The sequence below is a fragment of the Strongylocentrotus purpuratus genome, unplaced genomic scaffold, assembly GCF_000002235.5.
Source record: "Strongylocentrotus purpuratus isolate Spur 01 unplaced genomic scaffold, Spur_5.0 spur5_scaffold_12, whole genome shotgun sequence".
Lineage (NCBI taxonomy): Eukaryota > Metazoa > Echinodermata > Echinoidea > Camarodonta > Strongylocentrotidae > Strongylocentrotus > Strongylocentrotus purpuratus.
Window position 1 is genome coordinate 5,796,152 of NW_022145597.1, and position 22,032 is coordinate 5,818,183.

The 22,032-nt window shown below is 37.0% G+C and overlaps 1 protein-coding gene across 1 annotated transcript in view; it reads right to left on the reverse strand.

The window, feature by feature from the left end:
* The window catches only part of LOC576106 (growth hormone-regulated TBC protein 1-A), a 52,729-nt gene that overhangs the window by 16,540 nt on the left and 14,157 nt on the right, over positions 1–22,032 (reverse strand). Inside the window, exons 2-3 of the mRNA XM_030981673.1 lie at positions 13,473–13,627; positions 1,831–1,989 (exon numbers count right to left, since the gene is read on the reverse strand). Of these exons, the coding sequence (XP_030837533.1) occupies positions 1,831–1,989; positions 13,473–13,627 (314 nt within the window). The remainder of the gene's footprint in view (positions 1–1,830; positions 1,990–13,472; positions 13,628–22,032) is intronic.

Consider the following 22,032-nt stretch of genomic DNA (forward strand, 5'->3'; position numbering starts at 1 on the left):
CTCTCCCTCTCTACCCCTCTCTCTTCCTTCATCTCTCTACCTCTATTTCTATTGTTGTAGTTCTCTCTCAGTTTCCATCCCTCTCACTCCCTCTCCCTCTCTACCCCTCTCTCTTCCTTCATCTCTCTACCTCTATTTCTATTGTTGTAGTTCTCTCTCAGTTTCCATCTCTCTCACTCCCTCTCCCTCTCTACCCCTCTTTCTTCCTTCATCTCTCTACCTCTATTTCTATTGTTGTAGTTCTCTCTCAGTTTCCATCTCTCTCACTCCCTCTCCCTCTCTACCCCTCTTTCTTCCTTCATCTCTCTACCTCTATTTCTATTGTTGTAGTTCTCTCTCAGTTTCCATCTCTCTCACTCCCTCTCCCTCTCTACCCCTCTTTCTTCCTTCATCTCTCTACCTCTATTTCTATTGTTGTAGTTCTCTCTCAGTTTCCATCCCTCTCACTCCCTCTCCCTCTCTACCCCTCTCTCTTCCTTCATCTCTCTACCTCTATTTCTATTGTTGTAGTTCTCTCTCAGTTTCCATCCCTCTCACTCCCTCTCCCTCTCTACCCCTCTCTCTTCCTTCATCTCTCTCTACCTCTATTTCTATTGTTGTAGTTCTCTCTCCCTCCCTCTCACTCCCTCTCACTCTCTACCCCTCTCTCTTCCTTCATCTCTCTACCTCTATTTCTATTGTTGTAGTTCTCTCTCAGTTTCCATCCCTCTCACTCCCTCTCCCTCTCTACCCCTCTCTCTTCCTTCATCTCTCTCTACCTCTATTTCTATTGTTGTAGTTCTCTCTCCCTCCCTCTCACTCCCTCTCCCTCTCTACCCCTCTCTCTTCCTTCATCTCTCTCTACCTCTATTTCTATTGTTGTAGTTCTCTCTCAGTTTCCATCCCTCTCACTCCCTCTCCCTCTCTACCCCTCTCTCTTCCTTCATCTCTCTCTACCTCTATTTCTATTGTTGTAGTTCTCTCTCAGTTTCCATCTCTCTCACTCCCTCTCCCTCTCTACCCCTCTCTCTTCCTTCATCTCTCTACCTCTATTTCTATTGTTGTAGTTCTCTCTCAGTTTCCATCTCTCTCACTCCCTCTCACTCTCTACCCCTCTTTCTTCCTTCATCTCTCTACCTCTATTTCTATTGTTGTAATTCTCTCTCCCTCCCTCTCACTCCCTCTCTCTGCGTCTATTTCCATTGTTGTAGTTATATCTCACTATGTGATACTCTCCTCAATATCTGTTTATTGATTTTAATTCACCATTCTTACAATCCTCACTGCATGCACCTCCACTCTAACTTATTTATCCTTTCTTTTCAAACATATCCAGTAAAATAACTGAATAATTTATATTCCTTGTAAATTGGACGTTGTTGTTGTTGTGTTTTGTTCCTCAAGAATGCAAGGTGGACTGGTTGAATTAGGGCCTTTATTGAATACTTTTAGATGTAAGTTTTTATTTTACATTCTCAAGAAACAAAAATTGGGACAAATCAGTTTATTACATACATATCAAATTACAAAACTTGGCAAGGGTATGAATAATATATAGTTTGTAACTATATATCGAGAGTTCAGTGGCACAAAGACGTAACTCAATATTTTTCCAAAACGATTATTTGATATAAAAATGTTCTGGAAAATGTGGGCTTTCCAGAAAACACAAAGACTTAACTCCACCCAACACCCCATTGAAGTCAATGACTAGTGAAACATGGACTTAACTCCTTTAAAAGGCCCAAATGCTCAGTGACATATAAACCACTTTTTCTAAAAATGGCCAAAATGGAGTTATTTCTTTGTGTCACTGACCCCTCTATATGCAAGATATGAAAGTGCACTCACCTATATTGATAACCTCCACAATTTCTGGATCTTTGGGAGCATCTAGAAGATGTTGATATAGACCAGGATTTTTCTTCTTGAGTTTAAGAGCACCACTGATCATCATCCATACAGCTCCTCTGTGTTCCGATGGGATGCCTTTACGGATGTACCGTTTCACTGGAAAGAAAACGAGATGAAAACAAGATGAAATCAGACCACATACGTATTCATAGAGTGAATTAAAGGTGCTATGTCCCTTTTGCAGGCAAAAAAAAAAAGAAAAAAAGAAGAAGATAATAATGACTGTAGTTATGGATTTCGACTTTGAACTTAGCGATCGGGGTCATTTGATTAAATAGTCTAATTTTCAGACGCTTGTACAGAATGGTTGTATGTTTTGTGCTGCTCAAAGATTCAATTAGCTTAATTTTGGCAATTACAAGAAGTGGGATATTGATGTAGAGAAATGCTCATGTACCCTTTACAGCTCATTTAATGTACATGTTAATACCAAAGAAAAAAAGAAGCCAGTCAGTCACTCAAGATTGTCTGACAGTGAAGTCTAGAAAGCAAATGGGTTTCCTTGCATAATTTGAATACTAGGACCCTGCTAACGTTTAAATTTCACAGATAAGACATACGTGACATATCCATGATTCCTGCAAAGTTCTACAGAATTTGGTGTTGGCTGCAAAAGTGATACACTACCTTTAACAAAGGAACATGAGAAAGACAAGGGATAATAATAATAATATTAATAATAAAAGGTCCATTCCAAATTTTATTAAGTTAAACCGAAAATCTAAATTCTTTTTGCACAATTGATCGTGAGCCCGCCAGCCACTGAGCAGCGCAAGATCGACGGGATGGAAGAAAAGCTGGGAAAAGACACATCTTGGAAGGGAAGATGGATGGTAATCGGGGAAGAGGAAGACTAAGAATTGGGATGGCGTCAGACTGTATAGGTGACAGATCATATGACATAATGAAGAAGGCGGCTTAAGATAGAGAGGGATGAAGAAAGGGACATGTCTATGGTTGAACTCCTGAGAGAGACCCATTCATTGGTGGGCAAATACGTATTGCCTGTGTTTTCATGAGGTGTTGACACAGGAGGCAGAAAGCAACAAACCAAGTTAATACAAGTAAATTTCTCATGCTGTCAACTTTTCTTGGTAGAGTAAATATGATTGTAGCTTGCAGTGTTTAAAAAAATACAGACAGCAATCAGTTAGAAAAGAACTACATGTATGTGCTTAAAGGGACTTTGTAACATTGTTCAGATGAGAGATAGTGGTGCAAAGGTAGTGACTTCAATGCTAGATGTACAATTAAAGATAATCTGAAAATTTGAGTGAAAACGGATCATTATTCATGGTACAAATTGGGAAAAACTGATCTGATTGATTCCTTAATTCTCCCAACTATATTATTCTACTTCTATTCTGCTACTTGTCAAGCCTGTTCAGCATCAAGACAAGGACAATTTAATTACATTTTAGGTGAATGTAAATCGTCACAAAGCAATAAAATGGCTCTACATGCCATTCCAGACAGTTAAGTGTTGACAGATTTTTATAGCCTGTTTTATGTATTTTTTTCATGGAAAAACGGTTGGGAAAATTCAAAAATGGTTGGGAGAATTTACTGTTAATCACTGTTAGAGGGTGCCTCACATCGACGCCTTCAAAGAAAACCATAAATATCTTTGTGGTTTGAGAATTTGTTTAGGATTTTTTTGCATGTCAGAGGGTTAGTATAGTAGAAGGAATATAGTAAGTAACATTTTATACAAAAATAAGCAATTTTTTTCATCAACCTTCAACAATGTTACCGAGTCACTTTAATAGTTTTGCCTACTTGGGAATACTTCTTTCATATCTACAGAAGACAGCAATTGAATACCAGACTAGATTCATCTGTATAAATAGAGGCAATAGTAGATAGTGGAACCAGAAAAAGTGTCAACTCATATACTTAAACACAGAGTTAAAGCCCTTCTGGCTCTGAACAGGCAATATGCAGTAGAGAGTAAATACATGTAGAAAGCTTGGAATCCCTTAACACCCAGAAAGATAGAGACGACAATTATAATGTTATTTAAGGAATTATGATTTCACATCTCCAGTAGACAGTACATAATCACTCTCTGTACCTGAGTATTTGTTAGAAAGAACTGCTTATGACAACTCCCTAAATTTTTGGAAATACTTCTTTCACATCTAAAGAAGATAGTAGATGAACAACTACACTCTTATTTCCACAGCGCCAAATTTCACTCTAAATGGCGTCAGCTGGGAGTCAACTCTATTCCTAGTCAAAGTGACACGGATTCCGAATCAATTTGACTCGGATTGTGTGGCATCAGCTGAGAATTGACTCAATTCAGAGACAAGATGACTCCTGAATAGAGTTGACTCCCAGCTGACGCCATTTAGAGTGAAATTTGACGCTGTGGAAATAAGAGTGTAGTAGATGAATAACTAATCTCCTGATCGTCTGCTTAAAGCTACAAGGGTGTTAACTCTGTTTAAAATGTTGAGAGTTGATGCCCTTTTGGCTCCAAATACAAATTTACTGCATATATTCTGAGCAACACTAACAGATCTTTTCAGAAAAAAATTCTCTGTATATCAAGAGAACAGCCAAGGAAAGCATACATGTAATTATTTCATGCCCCCAAAACACCCTCATTATTTGGGGGCATAACAGTTTCTTTTGTTACCCCTCCCCCCAGCCATCTTCCTGTATGGGTTGGAACCATGGCAATCGAGCACAGTAGGAAATTACCCTGTAATATATGCCCCCTACCCCAGGCCCTCATCCTCCTCCGTGAAGTCATATCCTTCTTGTGTTCCATTCAAAATCTCCTTCCATTTCCCGTCACTCTAATAATGGCCCGCCCCGGGCATCGCAATGCTCAACTCCTGATGCAGTGGCGCCATTATCGCAAGCCCCGCTAGACCTCTTCTCGTTCTTGTTTGTATTCTCTGAAGGACTTAAGTATGGTCACACCGGCAATTTAATCTGCGGGATTGACACAGCGAACCATTCAAGTACTGATATAGAATATCTTCTACTTCAGAACAGAGCCAAATACACTGCATTAACGGAGAGATGAGCCGTGTGCATACACACTTCTACAGGATCTCACGCTGTACAGTCTGTGTATTAAAAAAGGATTACGCACATTTGGTCGTTTATTATTAAAATGTCATAATCAATGCAACGTTCCAATCTATTTCATGTTAATGACTAATGAGTTACTTGTTGTCTGTCTAATGATAACCTATTCATGATCTTTATGCGACAGATGAGGTACATCAGGGATTTTAAAGGGTGCTGTCAACATCTCCTTGTACCGAGTTTGGGCTGATGCACCGAATGTAGGTCAGGTCATATATGCATAATTGCATATGTCACTTTGTTCTTAAATCCTTTTGAAGTTAAATTCTGCTTCATGCTTCATCTGTTCATTATTTAAAGTGATCCAATGTATTTAAGATTTCATATGACCAGATTTCAATCGACAGGATAATTTTAAATTATTGTAAATGACCTACTAACTTCTTGTCTCAATTCTAATTGCATATGTCACTTTGTTCTTAAATCCTTTTTAACTTAAATTCTGCTTCATGCTTCTTTTGTTCATAATTCAAAGTGATCTAATGTATTACAGATTTCATATGACAAGATTTCAATCAACAGGATAATTTTAAATTATTGTAAATGACCTACTAACTTCTTGTCTCAAAATATCTAACATTTCTATGCTCATTTGCCCAATGCACCATTTCACATGCATAAAGTGCATAAGGTGTAAAAGGTATTTGTCTCATACACCACATGACAACTCATAGATTTACGAACCTCAACGATAGAATAAACGCAAGAAAGAACACTACCAAAGATATTGACAGTAAAATTTAAATGAAAAAAGGTAGTAAACTTTGTCCATTTTGAACGATGACAAGGCTTACCTTGAAGGTACTATGTCCCATTTGCAAGCCAAAAAAATGAAAAGGTTAAATTCCAATGGCATTTGAAAGATAATACTAATTTAGAACTTCCCTAAAAAAAGGTGGGGCTTGAAAATGTCTTAAAGTGGAAAAATAACGACTTTAGTTGTCAAATCGACTTAGGAGCTATAGAGCCAATAAGTAATAGTCTTGATTTTCAGACCATTGTACCGAATGGTCACACGTTTTATGCTGCGCAAAGATTCAATCAGTTTAATTTTGGCCATCACAAGAAGTGGTTTATTGATGTAGACAAATGCCCATGTACCCTTTACAGCTCATTTTAGGTATGTTATTACCAAAGAAGAAAAAAGCCAGCCAGTCACTGAATAGTGTCTGACAGTGAAGTTTAAGCAAGTCAACAAGTTTCCTTGCATAATTTGAATATTAGGACACTGCTAACGTTTAAATTTCACAGATAGGACATACATGACATATTCATAATTCCTGCAAAGTTCTACAGAATTTGAGGTTAGCAGCAAAAGGAACATAGTACCTTTAAACAAGGGATGGGAGAGAAGCCAAGATTGTGTCATCATGAGGAAGAGAATGTCATGAATTTATATAGTCAATGTGCCTTCTCTTAAGCCTGAGTTGACATTGTCACCTAAGGTATTGTTTTTCTTTAAAAGTTTTGCAGAGCTCTTTAGAAGCTTTCTCGAGCTAATCCTCTTCATAGTCCCATGTATTTTTGCTATGTAATGTATGATGAAAGCCAGAAGGAAATTGACTCTACAAAAAAAAGAGCTACCATCCTTTCATTTTCGGCCCTCAGCAGACAATATTTCTACATAAAAAAGTTAAAATAAAATGAGCACACAATGAAGGAATGATTTGCAAAATAATAAATTTCAAGGCAAACATCTTCCCTATCTGTGACCAAATCAATCCAACTGGAATCAATTTACAATCGCCCGGCCTGATCACATTTCTCCTCGTTAACTCCAGACTGATGAATAAACCAATGCTTTTCTCTGAAATGCTTGTACCGATCACAAATTTGTTTGCCCCGGCGGCACCAGGGACGTGTTTAAATATCCACAATCCTTGGTGCACTGTGAGGAATATTACCCATGCATCACAGCGTTGACAATCACTGTGCTGATTAAAGAAACGTGCTCGCTATAACTTGATTTGAAAACTACAATTTGATTTTCAGTCGTAGAAGCCTTACAGGCTACTGGTTAAAAAAGCAGAAGCTGGGCATAATTGCTCCACATACAGTTGACACAAGTCAGTATTATACACTACACGTACAATCAGATAGTCTGTTCAGAGAAAGAAAATCAGATAGTCTGTTCAGAGAAAGAAAGGCATTACCGCTGTGTTTAAGTATATGACATAACGCCAATCTAGCTCCAAACAGACAATACATGTAGGTATGTGCTTGTGATTTAAACATGACAATTTGACTGAAAAAATGGGCCCCAGATTCAACCTCAACAACAGAAACCAAATAAAATGTCTTAAATCAGATAAGTGCATGTTATTTTTCTTTGAATTGACAGAGCATGGGCATGCCATGAAGTGCTCAGGGTTTTTTTTAGCGACGTAAGTGATTAATCTTACAAAATTACATACAGTGTGTATATCTGAATGAGCCTTTAAAATCAATTTCTGTATTCCTAAGCAGCTTCCTTCTTATTTTTGGAGGAAAGTGATGTTTTCTTCAGAAAAGTTACATATTTCATATGACCTTGGTAAGGCTTTAAAAAAATACTGTTTGATTTGTTTTTCAAAGCTGTCTTAGAGTTTCCCAGAATGAATAGCTCTCTACCCCTGGGCACTGGAAACATGGTTGTTTTTTCTAAAAGATAGCAAATTGTTGAAAGTTACATGTTCAATTGGCCGGGTTTCCATCCATACATTGCTTTTACTCAATATTCCTCTCTTGTTTGCATTTAAGACGCATTTATCTAAGCAGTGGAGTAGCTTGAGTCCACCACTTGAGGTGGAACTGGCATGATGGCAGGAGGGGGGTGGGGGTCTTACATGGAAAATGAAATGTGAATGTACAATGCTACTGATTACAGGATGGTGGGGGAGGTGGTTCTGGCAACTTCTTTTCTTATCCTTTACGCCTTCTCGATTTCCCTTTTCCTTGCTTACTTTTCTTTATTTTTATTTTTTCACCACTCAAATGGGGGTGAGGGGGGGGGGGGTGTGCCCCCGTATGCCAATGTATCCTACGTAGGGTCAGGATACAATTACACTATCCCCCAGCCACCCACTCACCATGTTTGTCTACCAGGAGTCTTTCTAGATCAATTTCTAATTTCTCAGAAACATTTAGGCATTGACAAGCGAAGATGTTTGCTATTTGTGTGTTTTTCCTTTATATTACAGATAGAAGTGAAGAGGACATGTCCAATTTTTTCACTGAATTACAGACAATAACGAAGATGGTAGAGTCACTAGAGTGCAATACTCATCATTTTCTTCTCTTCTCTTTCTCCAAGCTCTCTATCCTCCTCTCCTCCTTGCCTATCCCTTTCTTTCTTTCTTCCTTTCTTCTATTTATAATGTATATTATGTATTTGTGTATTCAGGCGTACCCATTACAAGCTTTGCTCGTCGGGTTTCGCGCCTTCTTCCTTGTTATACAAGTTATTTAATTATATATATGTTCCTACGTATGAATTTTATTGTTTTAACAGATGTCAAATATGTTGTCAAATTGAATGGAAGAAATCAATGTTCATTTGAATCATCAGTGGCTGCCTTGCTAAAGCCAGGGTAATAACCGGGGCAGCGCCAGGAGCGTCACAACGTGACGGACATGTGCGCTATATAGAAGCCACCATTATTATTATTATTATCATCATTGCATGATGTCAATATTACATAAGGTTCATTCCATGGGGTCGGAGCAATCTTTGTGACATGCCAGAAGTGAGAAACCATGTCTCCTATCAACAATAACAATGATTGCTCAAATTGAGTTTAGCTTAAAAAGCTTTATGGTGAATCAATATTATAGACCCAAAGTTTATGTAATGATATACAGTGTAAATAAATGTGATGTCTAGGTACAAAAGAAATTCATATTAAGCAAAGATTTTGAAAAGAACCAACTGAAACATGAATAATTCTAGCAGTACACTAATATATTTTCATTGCATAGAAATCATCAACAGATGATTTTATCTTTCATTTAAGCTTGATGGACATCATCCTATTTTTCGCCCCATTCTCATGGAATGACCCATACAATACATGTCTGTAAATAGAAATCATCTGGAGCCAAGCAGGTGCTAACTCATCTTTTAATACAGAGTTAAAGCCCTTCTGGCTGAGAGCTGACCATATCCTTCATCCTACACATTACATGACTTACCCAACCTTTTGTGAAAACATGCCCCTTTATTCACGAAAAGTTGGTAGTAACATTTGTGAAATAATCTTCTATCTCATGTACAAATGGTCTAGTCCAATTTACCCAATACTTTGTGAAAACCCAACGGCAAACCTACAAAAGGTCGCGTCCTTAACACGCATCTTCATCTGATCTTCCGCTTTTGTTTCATGAAAGGTCGTGTAATGCGACCACCTGACCGGCCATGATGACCCGATCATTCGAAGTAAGCCAAATAATTTGATTGCATAGAATTCACAAGGTTGCCATTAAGGTTACCATGGCAACAAGATTACGTATATATCAGCTCAAGGGGCAGTTACATGTATGCAAATTGATTTCATCAAATCTGCTGCTGAGAGATTGAAGGTTTTTCGTTCAAATTATTTTCATACCAATGTAAATGCCCCTCTGGCTTTCAACAAGTAATGATATTTCAAAATGTATTTTCACTGATTACAGAAATCTACATGTATGTATATATACATGTATATAAAAATTTAAAAAAGTAAAATCATTCAAATTGAGGTCAAACATTTATTTGTCCAGTCTATCATTTTGACTGTGATGCTATTGTGGCCTTAGGGAATAAGATCACAATAAATAGGGACTCACTAATTACAAACTGAGAAATCAATACCTCAGGCAATGAAATTTAGTTTTCATTGATTACCTGACTGGACACAGTCTTCAAATTAGTAATTATATGTTTCCTAATTTGAATCGATCATATAGAATGCACAATGTATTCTCTATTGTTCTCAGTTGACCTCATATACAATATTAATGCTGGCCTAAGGGCATTTCTGTAAACGACTAATTGTATTTGGCTTTTCTTTTTTTTATATCATGAAAATAAAGACAGGAAATTAAAGGGGGAGTCCACCTTGATATATCGATTTGAATTTATGCACTTGAGGATTTAGGACAGCACATCTCCCTTGAAACCCCTTTCAAATGTGATGACCTATTTTAATCTTCATTTGTTGTTTCATTGTTCAGGAATTTTAGAGCGAAAAGGCATCCTAACATTGATTGATAACCCTTTATTTGTTTTTTCATTTTTTTGTTTGTAAGAATATTTGATGAATTGTGCCCCCTCCCTTTTGAAGCCTCTCTACACTACTTTGGCCAGGAGGGATTAGACCTCCCTGCATGGTCACTGACAGGTGGTTATCTCATCAAATCAGCTCTCAATTTAAACATACGAAAAAGCGGACCATGGGGCTGCAATGGTCACCAATTAGGCATTGTTTGCTATATAGAGGGCGCAAGTAGCTATAGGTAGTGCAGTGGGGCTTTAAAAGATCCTGGATGCAGCCATGTTTTCAATTACCATGCCTTAGCCCAAACAGCACCTTTTAATGAGTAAACTCACATGCACTTTACACATGTTCCCCAAAATAAACATGGATGAATGATTTTTTCACTGGAGCAAAAAATATCCCAGCCAAATGCAATGTCTGTTTGGTGATGTCTAAATTTACCACTCTCAAATATTTACAATTTAAACAGTGCCAGATGCAGGTTTTCTCACTAATAACAATCTGAAATCTGATCGCCGGGGTAATGATTGTATTGCTGATTTGTTGTCGTAGAGAGGGAACTATCTCACTAGCTTTTGCCTGTAGCTGCACACTCTTGACATTTAATCCACTAGGTTACGTGCTTTAGAGTCCCATCTTGCTTGCCAACATTTCAAATCAAATACCGGTAATGAAACATTTAGCTTTCCCCATTAAATAGATTATCTTATTTTTCTTAGGTTAAGGTTGCTCATTTGTCAGAACATCATGGTTAACCATTACATTAAACCTGATTAATACAGGTATGAATATAATTTAACATGTACATGTATGCTCAACAAAGACTATTGTTCTATTGTACATGTACATATACAGTCAACCCTGCTTCAGTGACCACCTGTCTATAAAGACAATACAACTTTTTTTTCTTCTTCCCTTGAAATGGTTTCTCATTGAAACATGTAATAATGCAGCCTTTGCATAAGGACCTCCTGTTTACAAAGACAATTTCTTGTCTCCCTTGAGTGATCTTTATAGACAGGTTTCACTGTCTTTGATTTATCTTGATTTATTTTTAAAAAATGTCTTAATATTTGTCAATGATTTATGATAATGAATACATTGATCATACATGTACATGTATACTACATGTACATGTAACACAGGGAATTGATACATCAACATCTTCCTTAGATAAAACAATACTCTTGATCCAGAAATCGTGATGCACTCAAAGTTCAGACATGATGCGATACACTTAATTTCATATGGTTTGATGATGCGTTACACTTAATTTCATATGGTTTGATGATGCATACATTAGGAGGCGTATTGTACATTTGTTTAGCTGAGCATGTGCACTGCATGATGTGACATCATCCAATAAAGCGACTATTGGCTTTTTAATTGAGTTTTTAGTCAATTTTCAACTTGATACTCATATTATAGCCCATTGTATACAAAAATTAATACATGCTCGCGCATTAGTAATATGAACTACCCTTGGTTAAGTCACATTAAGACAGACAATGAACTCAATGCAGCTTGTTTGTATTGGTCTTATTCACTATCCTATTGTGACTTAACCTGCATGCAGCGCACATTCATTTAATGCACTCACAAACATGTATTATTTCTATAATCAATAATTAAAGCATCAACTTAATATCCAGCAAACATATCCCTTATGAATTTTGTATTCAAGTCGAATTATTAAAAAGATTTGAGCCTGCCAAAGCAATATCCTGTTTGATCAACTACCCACGGATCTTTCCTCATTGAGGATTATTACTTCCGTCCCGTCAAAAAGGTATAGAACACGAGAATGTGATCATTCATAATGAGGCGATTGAACAGGTTGGCAACTATAAATATCTTGGAACTGTCTTAAATGACAAATTATCATGGAGGGATAACACACAATCGGTGTATAAGAAAGCTAACAAGAGGTTGTTTTTTCTGCGTAAGTTGAAAAGTTTCCATATAGATGCAACAATCCTGACCCTGTTCTACAATTCAATAATAAAGAGTGTCCTGCTTTTCAATATTATATGTTCATTTGGCAATCTATCAAAACAGGACAAGAAGAAATTGGAAAGGCCATGTAAAATAGCACAACGCATAATTGGGGTAGAAGTAGCTTCTGTCGAGTCTCATTGTACTGAGCAAATTGTTGATAAGGTCTGTGCAATCATGAAAGACAGTACCCATCCACTTCATTTATTTTATTCATTTAATCGTTCTGGTATCCGACTTCGCCCCACCCCAACCCGCTTTTCACGATTCAGATATTCATTTGTACCCGACTCTGTTCATAAATTCAACTCACAGGTTAAACATTAAACTTCTGCGTCAGAAATAAATTAATACTGAAACTATTATGATTTGAAATACCAACGACAAAGGCTTAATTTTGAAACTCATGATTTGAAGTACCAACAAGTGCAGTAGAAGACGATTTAAAACTTGGGCTTGCCGAGGAGCTCACCTATTATCTCCTTGGTCTGACTTACTATTTGACATCTTGAGGATATGATACAATATCAATTGAAAGCGTTAGGGCATCAAAAGAGATCTTACATGTACAGATTACTCCATGTTCTGGGGGTGTTTCATGAGGACTAAAAATCAACTTAAGTTGGACTTGAACTATGGCAGGCCATTCATGCCACTGGATGCTCTGAGCCCCATTAGTCTCTCAAGGGACGTCACAAATCTACAGAATCCACAATTTTGATACTATATTACTGAAGGAAAAAACGTTATCTCAAGATCATAACTTCTAAGGTGTTTTTCCTCTAATTTTACATGTACATCAGATTTAAGACTGTTTAAGGTCATAAATTGCCTGCCATATTTCATGTCCAGCTTAAGTTGATGTTATACCCTGTTTAGATCTATGAAAAAAGTGAGGTAATAATAATCTTTTAAAGTCTACTCCAAATTTTATTAAGTTAAACCGAAAATGGAAATTCTTTTTGCCCAATTGATCGTGAGGGGGGGAAAGGGAAAAAAGGGGGAATGGACTCTTTGTGCCCCCCCCCTCCCCATTTGGATGCAGCCAATTCCCTTACTCTGTTTCTTTGATGAAATATCATCTTCATAAATGTTGATTCACTGATAACAATTAAGGCCTGGTGAAATTACATGTTCACTATAATTCTTTGGAGAAAAAAAGGAAACAAATTACTTGGAGGTCATTTTTGCATCTGAACAAAGCACAATATTACATTTTTTAAAACAAAATCAACAAAAACTCACCTTTTCTTGACTTTTTCACTTTCTGGCTTCCCTTGATCATTGGTTCCCATTTCTTAGCTCTCCTGGCTAGCACTGATAGATACTGCTTCATGAACTCCTCATACGTCTCGTAATCAAAGTCACCCGGTCTCTTGAATCCATAGCCATCAATCTCACTGCAAGCAGAAAAAGAAGAAAGAAATTTAGGATTTTCAATTCTTTTTGTGAACAGTCTTTCATTAAAGAATTTGCTAGTAATTTTCTGCTGCGACATATATATATATATATATATATATATATATATATATATACTGTATATATTGCATGAAAAGTGTACAGGAATCTTGATTTAAGCTGTACACTGTTGTCTACAAGGGCATTTTCATAAATTAATGATAAAAGTCACATCTCATTAAAAAAAGGCGTTTAAAGTGTAATACACATGTTTCAAAAGAATGTCTTCAAATTTGTATTAAATATCAAAAAGGAGTCTTCTCCCATTTCATAATGCTGAATTGCTGACTGCTAAATAACTTTGGAAAATGAAAAGTAACTTCAAGCTAAAACATCATAAATGCACCCACATGAGACAGTATCCTCAATGTTATTGAACACTGTACAAACACAAGGAGATCAGTCTGTAATATTGCTGTTTCTCTTTAACTTAACCCATCAGAAAATTCCCTAGTGTCACGCTCCCACCATCAATGCCACCCATCTATCAAATTGAGCACCTTCGATTTTTGCATGAAAGAAATGCATGTTCAACAAATACACATCTATCATATTCCCCTTGCAGGGGCTACTTTCAATGGGAGAAGTTAATATCGAACCCTGGAAGCCCGTCATCATCGTAGAACACATGCTCCTGCCAAAATTGTTATAATTAAAGATAAAGGTGAGTTCTGGAAATGTGATTGCATTGTGAGAAAAAGGTGTGGAATGGATCAGAAGCAGGTGATCATGTAGCATGTAAGTATTGGTGTGCACTGCAAGGTTCTGGAGTCATCAAAATCATCATAAATTTGACGCAGTCTTGGTAAAGTAACAAGCACTGTACACAGAAAGATATACATGTACATATGGGACTACTCAAATGGTGTCGGGGCTACCTACCTTGATTTCCTTATCTTGCTTTGCTCATTACTCAGCCAGTATACATTTTCTTCCAAAATTGTTGGGCACATGACATTTATTTGTAATCTTGAACATTCAGTGTAAGTTTCGTTTGATTCTGTGAGAATTAATTTTTTTTTAAAAACCAAAACTCAAGTTTATCTTCTCCTAAACTTACAGAATTCTTAACTGTAACCCTGGACCTTAAACACTCTATCTAATGTACATGTAATCATAATCCTAACCCTAAACCTAAAGGGGAAGCCCCCCTGATATTAACTTTGTTTTTAATAGAAGCAGAAAAACTGGTCAGTGAAAGTTTGAGCAAAAACCGATTAAAGATATTAAAGGAAGTTATGCATTTTTGAAGATGCATTTAAACAAAAATCGGCAACTCTGTGATATGTTTCTTGTGAGTTCCCTTCTCAATTGCCCTGTACTAACCAAAAATTTATATTTTCTATACATTCACCCTAAATATAATTATTGCAAAATTGTTTTTTATACAACCTCTGTATGAAACAAGTCTATTCCGTCATCAATAAATTATAATCACAGTGTTGCCTATTCGTATTTCACTGATGACAACTGCAAAAATTCAAAAATTTAAAAATTTCCTTTTTTAAATCAGATATAGCTCAAACTAATACATTAATCTGTTTCTCTCATTTCTCTGCTTTTATTGAAACCGATATATATCAGGGTGTACTTGACCTTTAAACGCTATACATAATGAACATGTTATCGTAATCTTAACCATAACCCCTATAATATTACAAAATGGATCCGTGGATGTTTGTCTTTTCCTTCTATGCCTTTAAATGTTTTAAATGAACAAAGTATGCACACCCAAATGATGAAAATCAAGATTTATCATTTTGAAATTGAAGAGAACCTTTAATAAATGTAATACTTGACTTGAACATGTACGATGCGATGTACATGTCTTTGTTCAGTGTATCTCTGGAGAATCACGGTACACTTTGCCCTAACTAAATATACTCTCTGGTAACAGCTGGTTTAATATGTCGGTGGGATCTATGCGAGAGAGGGCAGACAGAATCACTAGGAAATGTGAGGTTACTGTAGACATGGGATTGACGCTGCGCTCTTTAATTGAATCAATACGCAATCTTAACATTCACTCATGCACACTGAGTCTGAAATCGTCAAGCATGGAAAAAAAATTACAGCAATAAAAAAAAATGCTATGATCGATTCCCCTATGACTGACGAGTGTTGGATTGAAGGAATCTGAAGGCTTCATATATCATGTTTTAGGGCGATTCCATACAATGAGTTTACTATGTATCGTATAAATATTAATAACATGATTGAAATAATAATAATATAAAAAGCAATAACAACAACACCATCACCAACAACAATAACAACACCAACATCAATGCCAATAATAATAATAATGGTAGTAATATTGGGCTCTTTTATAGCCCTCATGTCTGTCAAACGTAAGAAAACCCAGTGCTCCAACATTTGAAAGAGAAAGGGCATTCATTTCATCCATATCATATTACACTGAGATAACGCCTTCATATATCTCATAAAGGATACATCGAATGTTAGTTCAACAGTATATTGCACATTTCTATGATTTATGAATCAGTTTGACACATTGATTGATCTGTCACAACTCTGGTTACATTATAAACAACAATTGTACATACTCTGCAATCCTCTCAATGCTGATGAACGTTAAATGCACTTTCATTGAGGGCCTTCGGAAATATTTGAATTCATGAATTAATGTTTCCTTTGGAAGGCCTCTAATAATAGACAGGTTTGAGTGTTTTGAAGTGAAATACTTGAGACAATTAGACATTTTCAAATGTGCATGGAATGAAGGCACAAGAATTTCATCCCATGAAAGCATAAAACTTTGAAATATTACACTAAAGAGAAATACCATTTGTAAAAGGCATACTTGAGTGTAATGAAGTTCACCTGTGTAATGAGGGGGTATATTCATATCTTCAGCGGATACACTTCTTACTTTGAAGATGAATACTCTACTAATATAATTGTATGAAATGAGAGAGGGAAAAAGAGAGGGGGAGGGAGAGGAAGAGAGAGGAAGGGAGGGGGAGGGGGAGAGAGAGAGAGAGAGAGAGAGTGAGAGAGTGAGAGAGAGAGAGAGTGAGAGAGAGAGAGAGAGAGTGGAGAGAGAGAGAGAGAGAGAGAGATAGTGAAAAAAACAGAGAAAGACAGATAGAGAAAGAGAGAGAGAGACACACACACAGAGAGACAAACATATTATAGAGAAAAAGACACACAGGGAGAAAGAGAGAGAGAGAGAGAGAGAGAGAGAGAGATAGCTAGAGACAGAGAGACATAGATGATAGAGAGAGGGGGAGAGACAGAGAAAGAGACAGAGAAACATAGACAGAAAGATACAGACACAAACAGACAGAGAGAAAGAGACAGGCAGGCAGGCAGACGGAAAGTAAAAGAGACAGAGAAGCAGAAAGACACACACAAACAGACAGACAGACAGTGTGAAAGCGAAAGAGAGAGAGAGAGAGAGATAGACAAAGATAAAGAGAGAAGGAAGAGATAGAGGAGGCAAAAAAAAAGAGGAAAAGCAGCGTGATAGAGCGGGAAAGATTGATAGAGGTAGAGTGATATGAGAAAAAAATAGAGAAGCAGACCAAATAACCTTTACAAGGATTTGACTTATATCCATCCACCAAGTATTCTATTTCATGCACAATTCTCACTACAATGGACGTCAGTCCCTGAATATTGCCTTGTTCACACATGTTTTAAACTGCCTCAAAATACACACTGCTACAGCAAAATGAAATTGCTCTGGCTTATTTTGCCAAAGATGAAGAATTCGGGTTGCTACTACTAACTACCCAGTAGGCTTTAGGTTAACCATTAGGTCAAGGGGGTATTAGGTTAACGGTTAGGATTAGGTATAGTGTTTGGTCTAGGGCATTGACCACACAATTATTATTATTATTATTATTATTATTATTGAGTATGCGTTGTACAGTATGTAATACTGTTATGGGCATGTTTTCATTTTTATACACAGCTTCAATTTTCATCTCTATCAGCCATTCATTTAAATGTTAAACATGTTCTTATTCTGCTGTTTCGATTTTGTTTAGCGATTCAGCACATTGCGTATGAACACGGCTTCACGTAACTGCATCTTATCAATGATGTAATACTACATGTATTTGGGCATGTTTCTATTTCTCTAAACAGCTTAATTTTTCACCTCTATCAGCCATTCATTTAAATTCATAAAACGATATTAAAACGATTCAACACATTGCATATAAACAAGGGGTAACAAAACTTATCCGTAACACCCACAGAAACTTGTGCCCTTCACATAACTGCATCTTAACAATGATGTAATACTGTTTGGGCATGATTTTTTTTATTGTTTTACACAGCTTCATTTTCACCTCTATCAGCCATTCATTTAAATTCATAAAACGATATTAAAACGATTCAACAAATTGCGTATGAACAAGGCTATACATTACTGCATCTTATCAATGATGTAATACTGTTTGGGCACGGTATGTAAATTTCTTTACACAGCTTTATTTTTTCACCTCTATCAGCCATTCATTTAAATGTATTATATAAAAACGATGTTAAACGATATTAAAGCGATTCCACACATTGCATATGAACAAGGCTAATGAAATGAATACGTACGATCCCATGAAACGGTAGAGGGGATCATACCCCTGGAAGCGAAGCTCAGGACTCAGAATATGCTCCAAATCTTGCGCTCCAGGAAGATATATGGAGAAAGGCGTCCCTCGTAACGAATACATCGCAACCTGAAGACAAGTAAATCTCAGAGACGACGGAGCGGGGTTATCCCCCAAAACGGGCAGATGATGGGAACTAGGTTGACCCCAAGGGCCGCTGTCACGCTGTACGTGTAAGTAAATCCTGTTTCTCACACACAGGTAACTTGATTCCTCCCGTCACAAAGACTTTCATCATAATTCTCTCTGCATTGTATACAGGCTAATACAAGGCTAACGGACTGGGTTTGTCATCTTTATGTTGTACAGCATGCAGTCCTGACAACATTCAGAATCCTGTATTTCACTAAAACAGATTTACATTTATTTTTAATCTAGTCTGTATAAAGCAGTAAATATTCAAGCTCTTCTACAGACTGCATCTACAAAATGTAATGTACTTTCCAAAATTAACCAGGAACAAGGAAACCAATGGACTTCATTGTGTACTCAAGTATTTAACTAGGAAAGCAATGATGTTTTAGAGAAAAAAACATATGTTTTCAGAACCATTTAAAAACATTTTTGTTTAATTGTCCATCTTAATAGGAGTGGGACAACAACTTCATTGTGAAGTTCACCATTATTGAAATCAAGTATTAAACAGAATCATACACGGAAAGCATAAAGAAGTAAAATTTGAAAAGAGCTTTAAATTACAAAGCAACAACAGTAGTAAGTAAATCTTGCTTTTATAGCGATATCTATAGTGCTCTTAACAGCAAAGTGTCAGCTTTCCATCACCCAGCCATTTGGCTCTTTATTTCTCAAATATCTTTACGAGAAAAAAACCTGGGGTCTAGCAACAGCAAATTCAATTCTCTAGACGGAACAGCACCAGACAGTTATATTTACAGAGAGTGCGAAAACTGGCCGGATTAACCTCACATTATATGCAACAGCACTGTGAAAAACACTTATATGTCTGCGGCTTGGGTATCAAGTGCACACACTGACATCAAAACATCTCAACTCAAAAGACCACAAGATACAGGCTAAAACGTTCCGCAGAGAGAGACAGAGAGAGACAGAGAGAGACAGAGAGAGAGATTGCGAGTGTCAAAACAAGGTGAGATGCGGTTGTACATGTACAAGCTGATGAAATAAAAAGAAGACCAAATAAAATGCTTGCTGGCCAGCTTTTACAACATGACTCCAATACACAAAACAAATATCTTGAAAATGAAATAGCTTGTCCAATCTCCAGTAAGTAAAGTACTTTCCACAGAAGGTCCAATATAGAGAATTGCAGCATAAATATAAAAAGTACATGTCCCAAATTATTCTCATTCGCTTCAAATTGAACTACACCCGAATTACACTAATTGCAATTTATGTCCATTACACACAACCGCTATTATACAAATGAACAAACACACCATCTACAGTACATCTACATGTACACGTTCACCAGTATACTTTTATGACTGTATAACTAGAATATCTTTATATTTAGAAAACTGCTATTGTTATTTTGTGAAACCTGTGATGAACATCTGTGATCATCTATGACAATAGACGTGTGGATCTAAACTGAAAGGTGTACTAATAATGATTGGTAAAGTATAGTCTGACGTTTCCAATCAATGCAGTCTGACTTGTTTCTGGTTCATGAAATCAGACCATTTTTTTGACAGTTAGAATTTGAGGGAGGGGGGGGGGGGGTTGATGTGCAACCCAAAATGTTATCATGCACTATCAAGCTGGATGACTAATAATAAGAACAGTGAGTGAATACAAACAAACTATGGATACATGTTTTAACATCTATTTCTCAAGAATGTATTGATCAAGAATAGTATCAATTTTTCCCACTCTAACGTACATGTAAATGAATGAACAAAACTGAAAGGGATCACTGAAATATGAGCTAAAAATTATGAATATTACCCCCCCCCCTCTCCATTTTCGGCTACCACCTAAATTCAGCGGGCAGAGGAATTCCTCACAATCAGCTACATGTACACCCGGGTTAAGAGTGGCAAATGAAGATAAATGTCTTGCTAAAGGACATAAAGTACCATACCAGGACTCAAAACACGTCCTCCAGATCTCAAGTTGATTTCTAAAAACCACAAGTTTGACAATAACATCTCTACATGTACACGCACCTACTACACCCGGGTTAAGAGTGGCAAATGAAGATAAATGTCTTGCTGAAGGACATAAGTGCCCTGCAAGGACTCAAAACACGTCCTCCACATCTCAAGTTGATTTCTAAAAACCATAAGTTTGATGAAAACATCTCTACATGTAAGCAAACCACTCCAACAGGTTAAACAAGATTCCAACATAATACATTTGCCTAGATAAAAAATGATGTTCATTTCATGGTTGTCAAACCAAGCCGGTCAATCAATAGAGTGTTATTGCCCAGAGATAACATTTTGATGACGTCACTGCACTGGATAGTTCACTCACCCGATGGGGATGGTGTATTGGTAGGTCATTCGCACGAGAGGAAAGTTAAGTATGAAATCCATAGACAAACACTGAATGAAGAATAATCGTACCATGAAAGAGGTATTAACGTGGGACAAGAATATTGTAAAAAAGAAACTACAGCTTAGTTTGGGGTATGCAAACCATCAACATAAGTAACCGTTCTTGTATAGCCCAGGCGCGTACGCAGGATTTTATCAAGGGGGGGGGGGGGGGGGGGGTAAGAGGACATTTAAAAAAAAAAAAATTTTGGTCTCGAAAATTGAAAATTTGACATTTGTCTCCGTTGGGGGGGGGGGGGGTAAGGTCACCTTTTTAGGTCAGCCATGGGAATAATTTTTTTTTTTTTTTTTTTTAATTAAAAAAAAACAAAAACAAAACAAAAAACCAAAGGGGAGGGGGGGGGGGGGATTTAGGGGGGTTATGGGGCGGGGGGTTTACACACTAAAAAATACCAAAGGGGGGGGGGGTTTAACCCCCAACCCCCCCCCCCCCCCCCCCCCCCCCCCCCCCCCCCTGTGTACGCGCCTGGTATAGCCCATAACACATAGTAATAAAACATGTCCCTAAGTGCTCTAGATTCCTAGCATTCATAGGGCACCATACATTGTATGTACATGATTTTGTTTGTTTGTTTTACCCGACTGCTAAGAAAGCATGGGTATGCTTATAATCAAACAACCAGGGGACAAACAGCTTCAAGATCTCTTTGAGGGATTTGGTGATGAGGATTGATGCCTTACCGAGGGCAAAAGCGCATCGACTTGGTTTTGAACCCGCAACCTCCCAGTTTCGAGACCACTGCTCTACCACTATTAAAGCCATTGAGCTGTTTGGTGTCAGCTTACATGTGCATCTTATAATAATAATAAGATTTGTATACCGCAAATTGCAAATCGCCTCTAAGCGGTTTAGAAGAAAATAGCTGATAAGTAAAGGGAACAGAAATTGCATTACAAATTATATCAATTTAAATTACCATGAGACTTATTGATGTGGGCAATGCAGCACTTGTACAGCTGGTTGGTCTTATTACTCATAATAATCCAGCACATTTTATACCAGATCTTTTTTAATGACTTTGCTATGATGGACTCGATATTCAGTTTCAAGTCTTCTTTCGGAAATGATGCTCAAAACTTTTTTTCACTGTACATGTAAAACATTATATCGCACTATGTTTCTCTTCAGAATAAATGAATATTTATTCTCGTATAGCTACATAG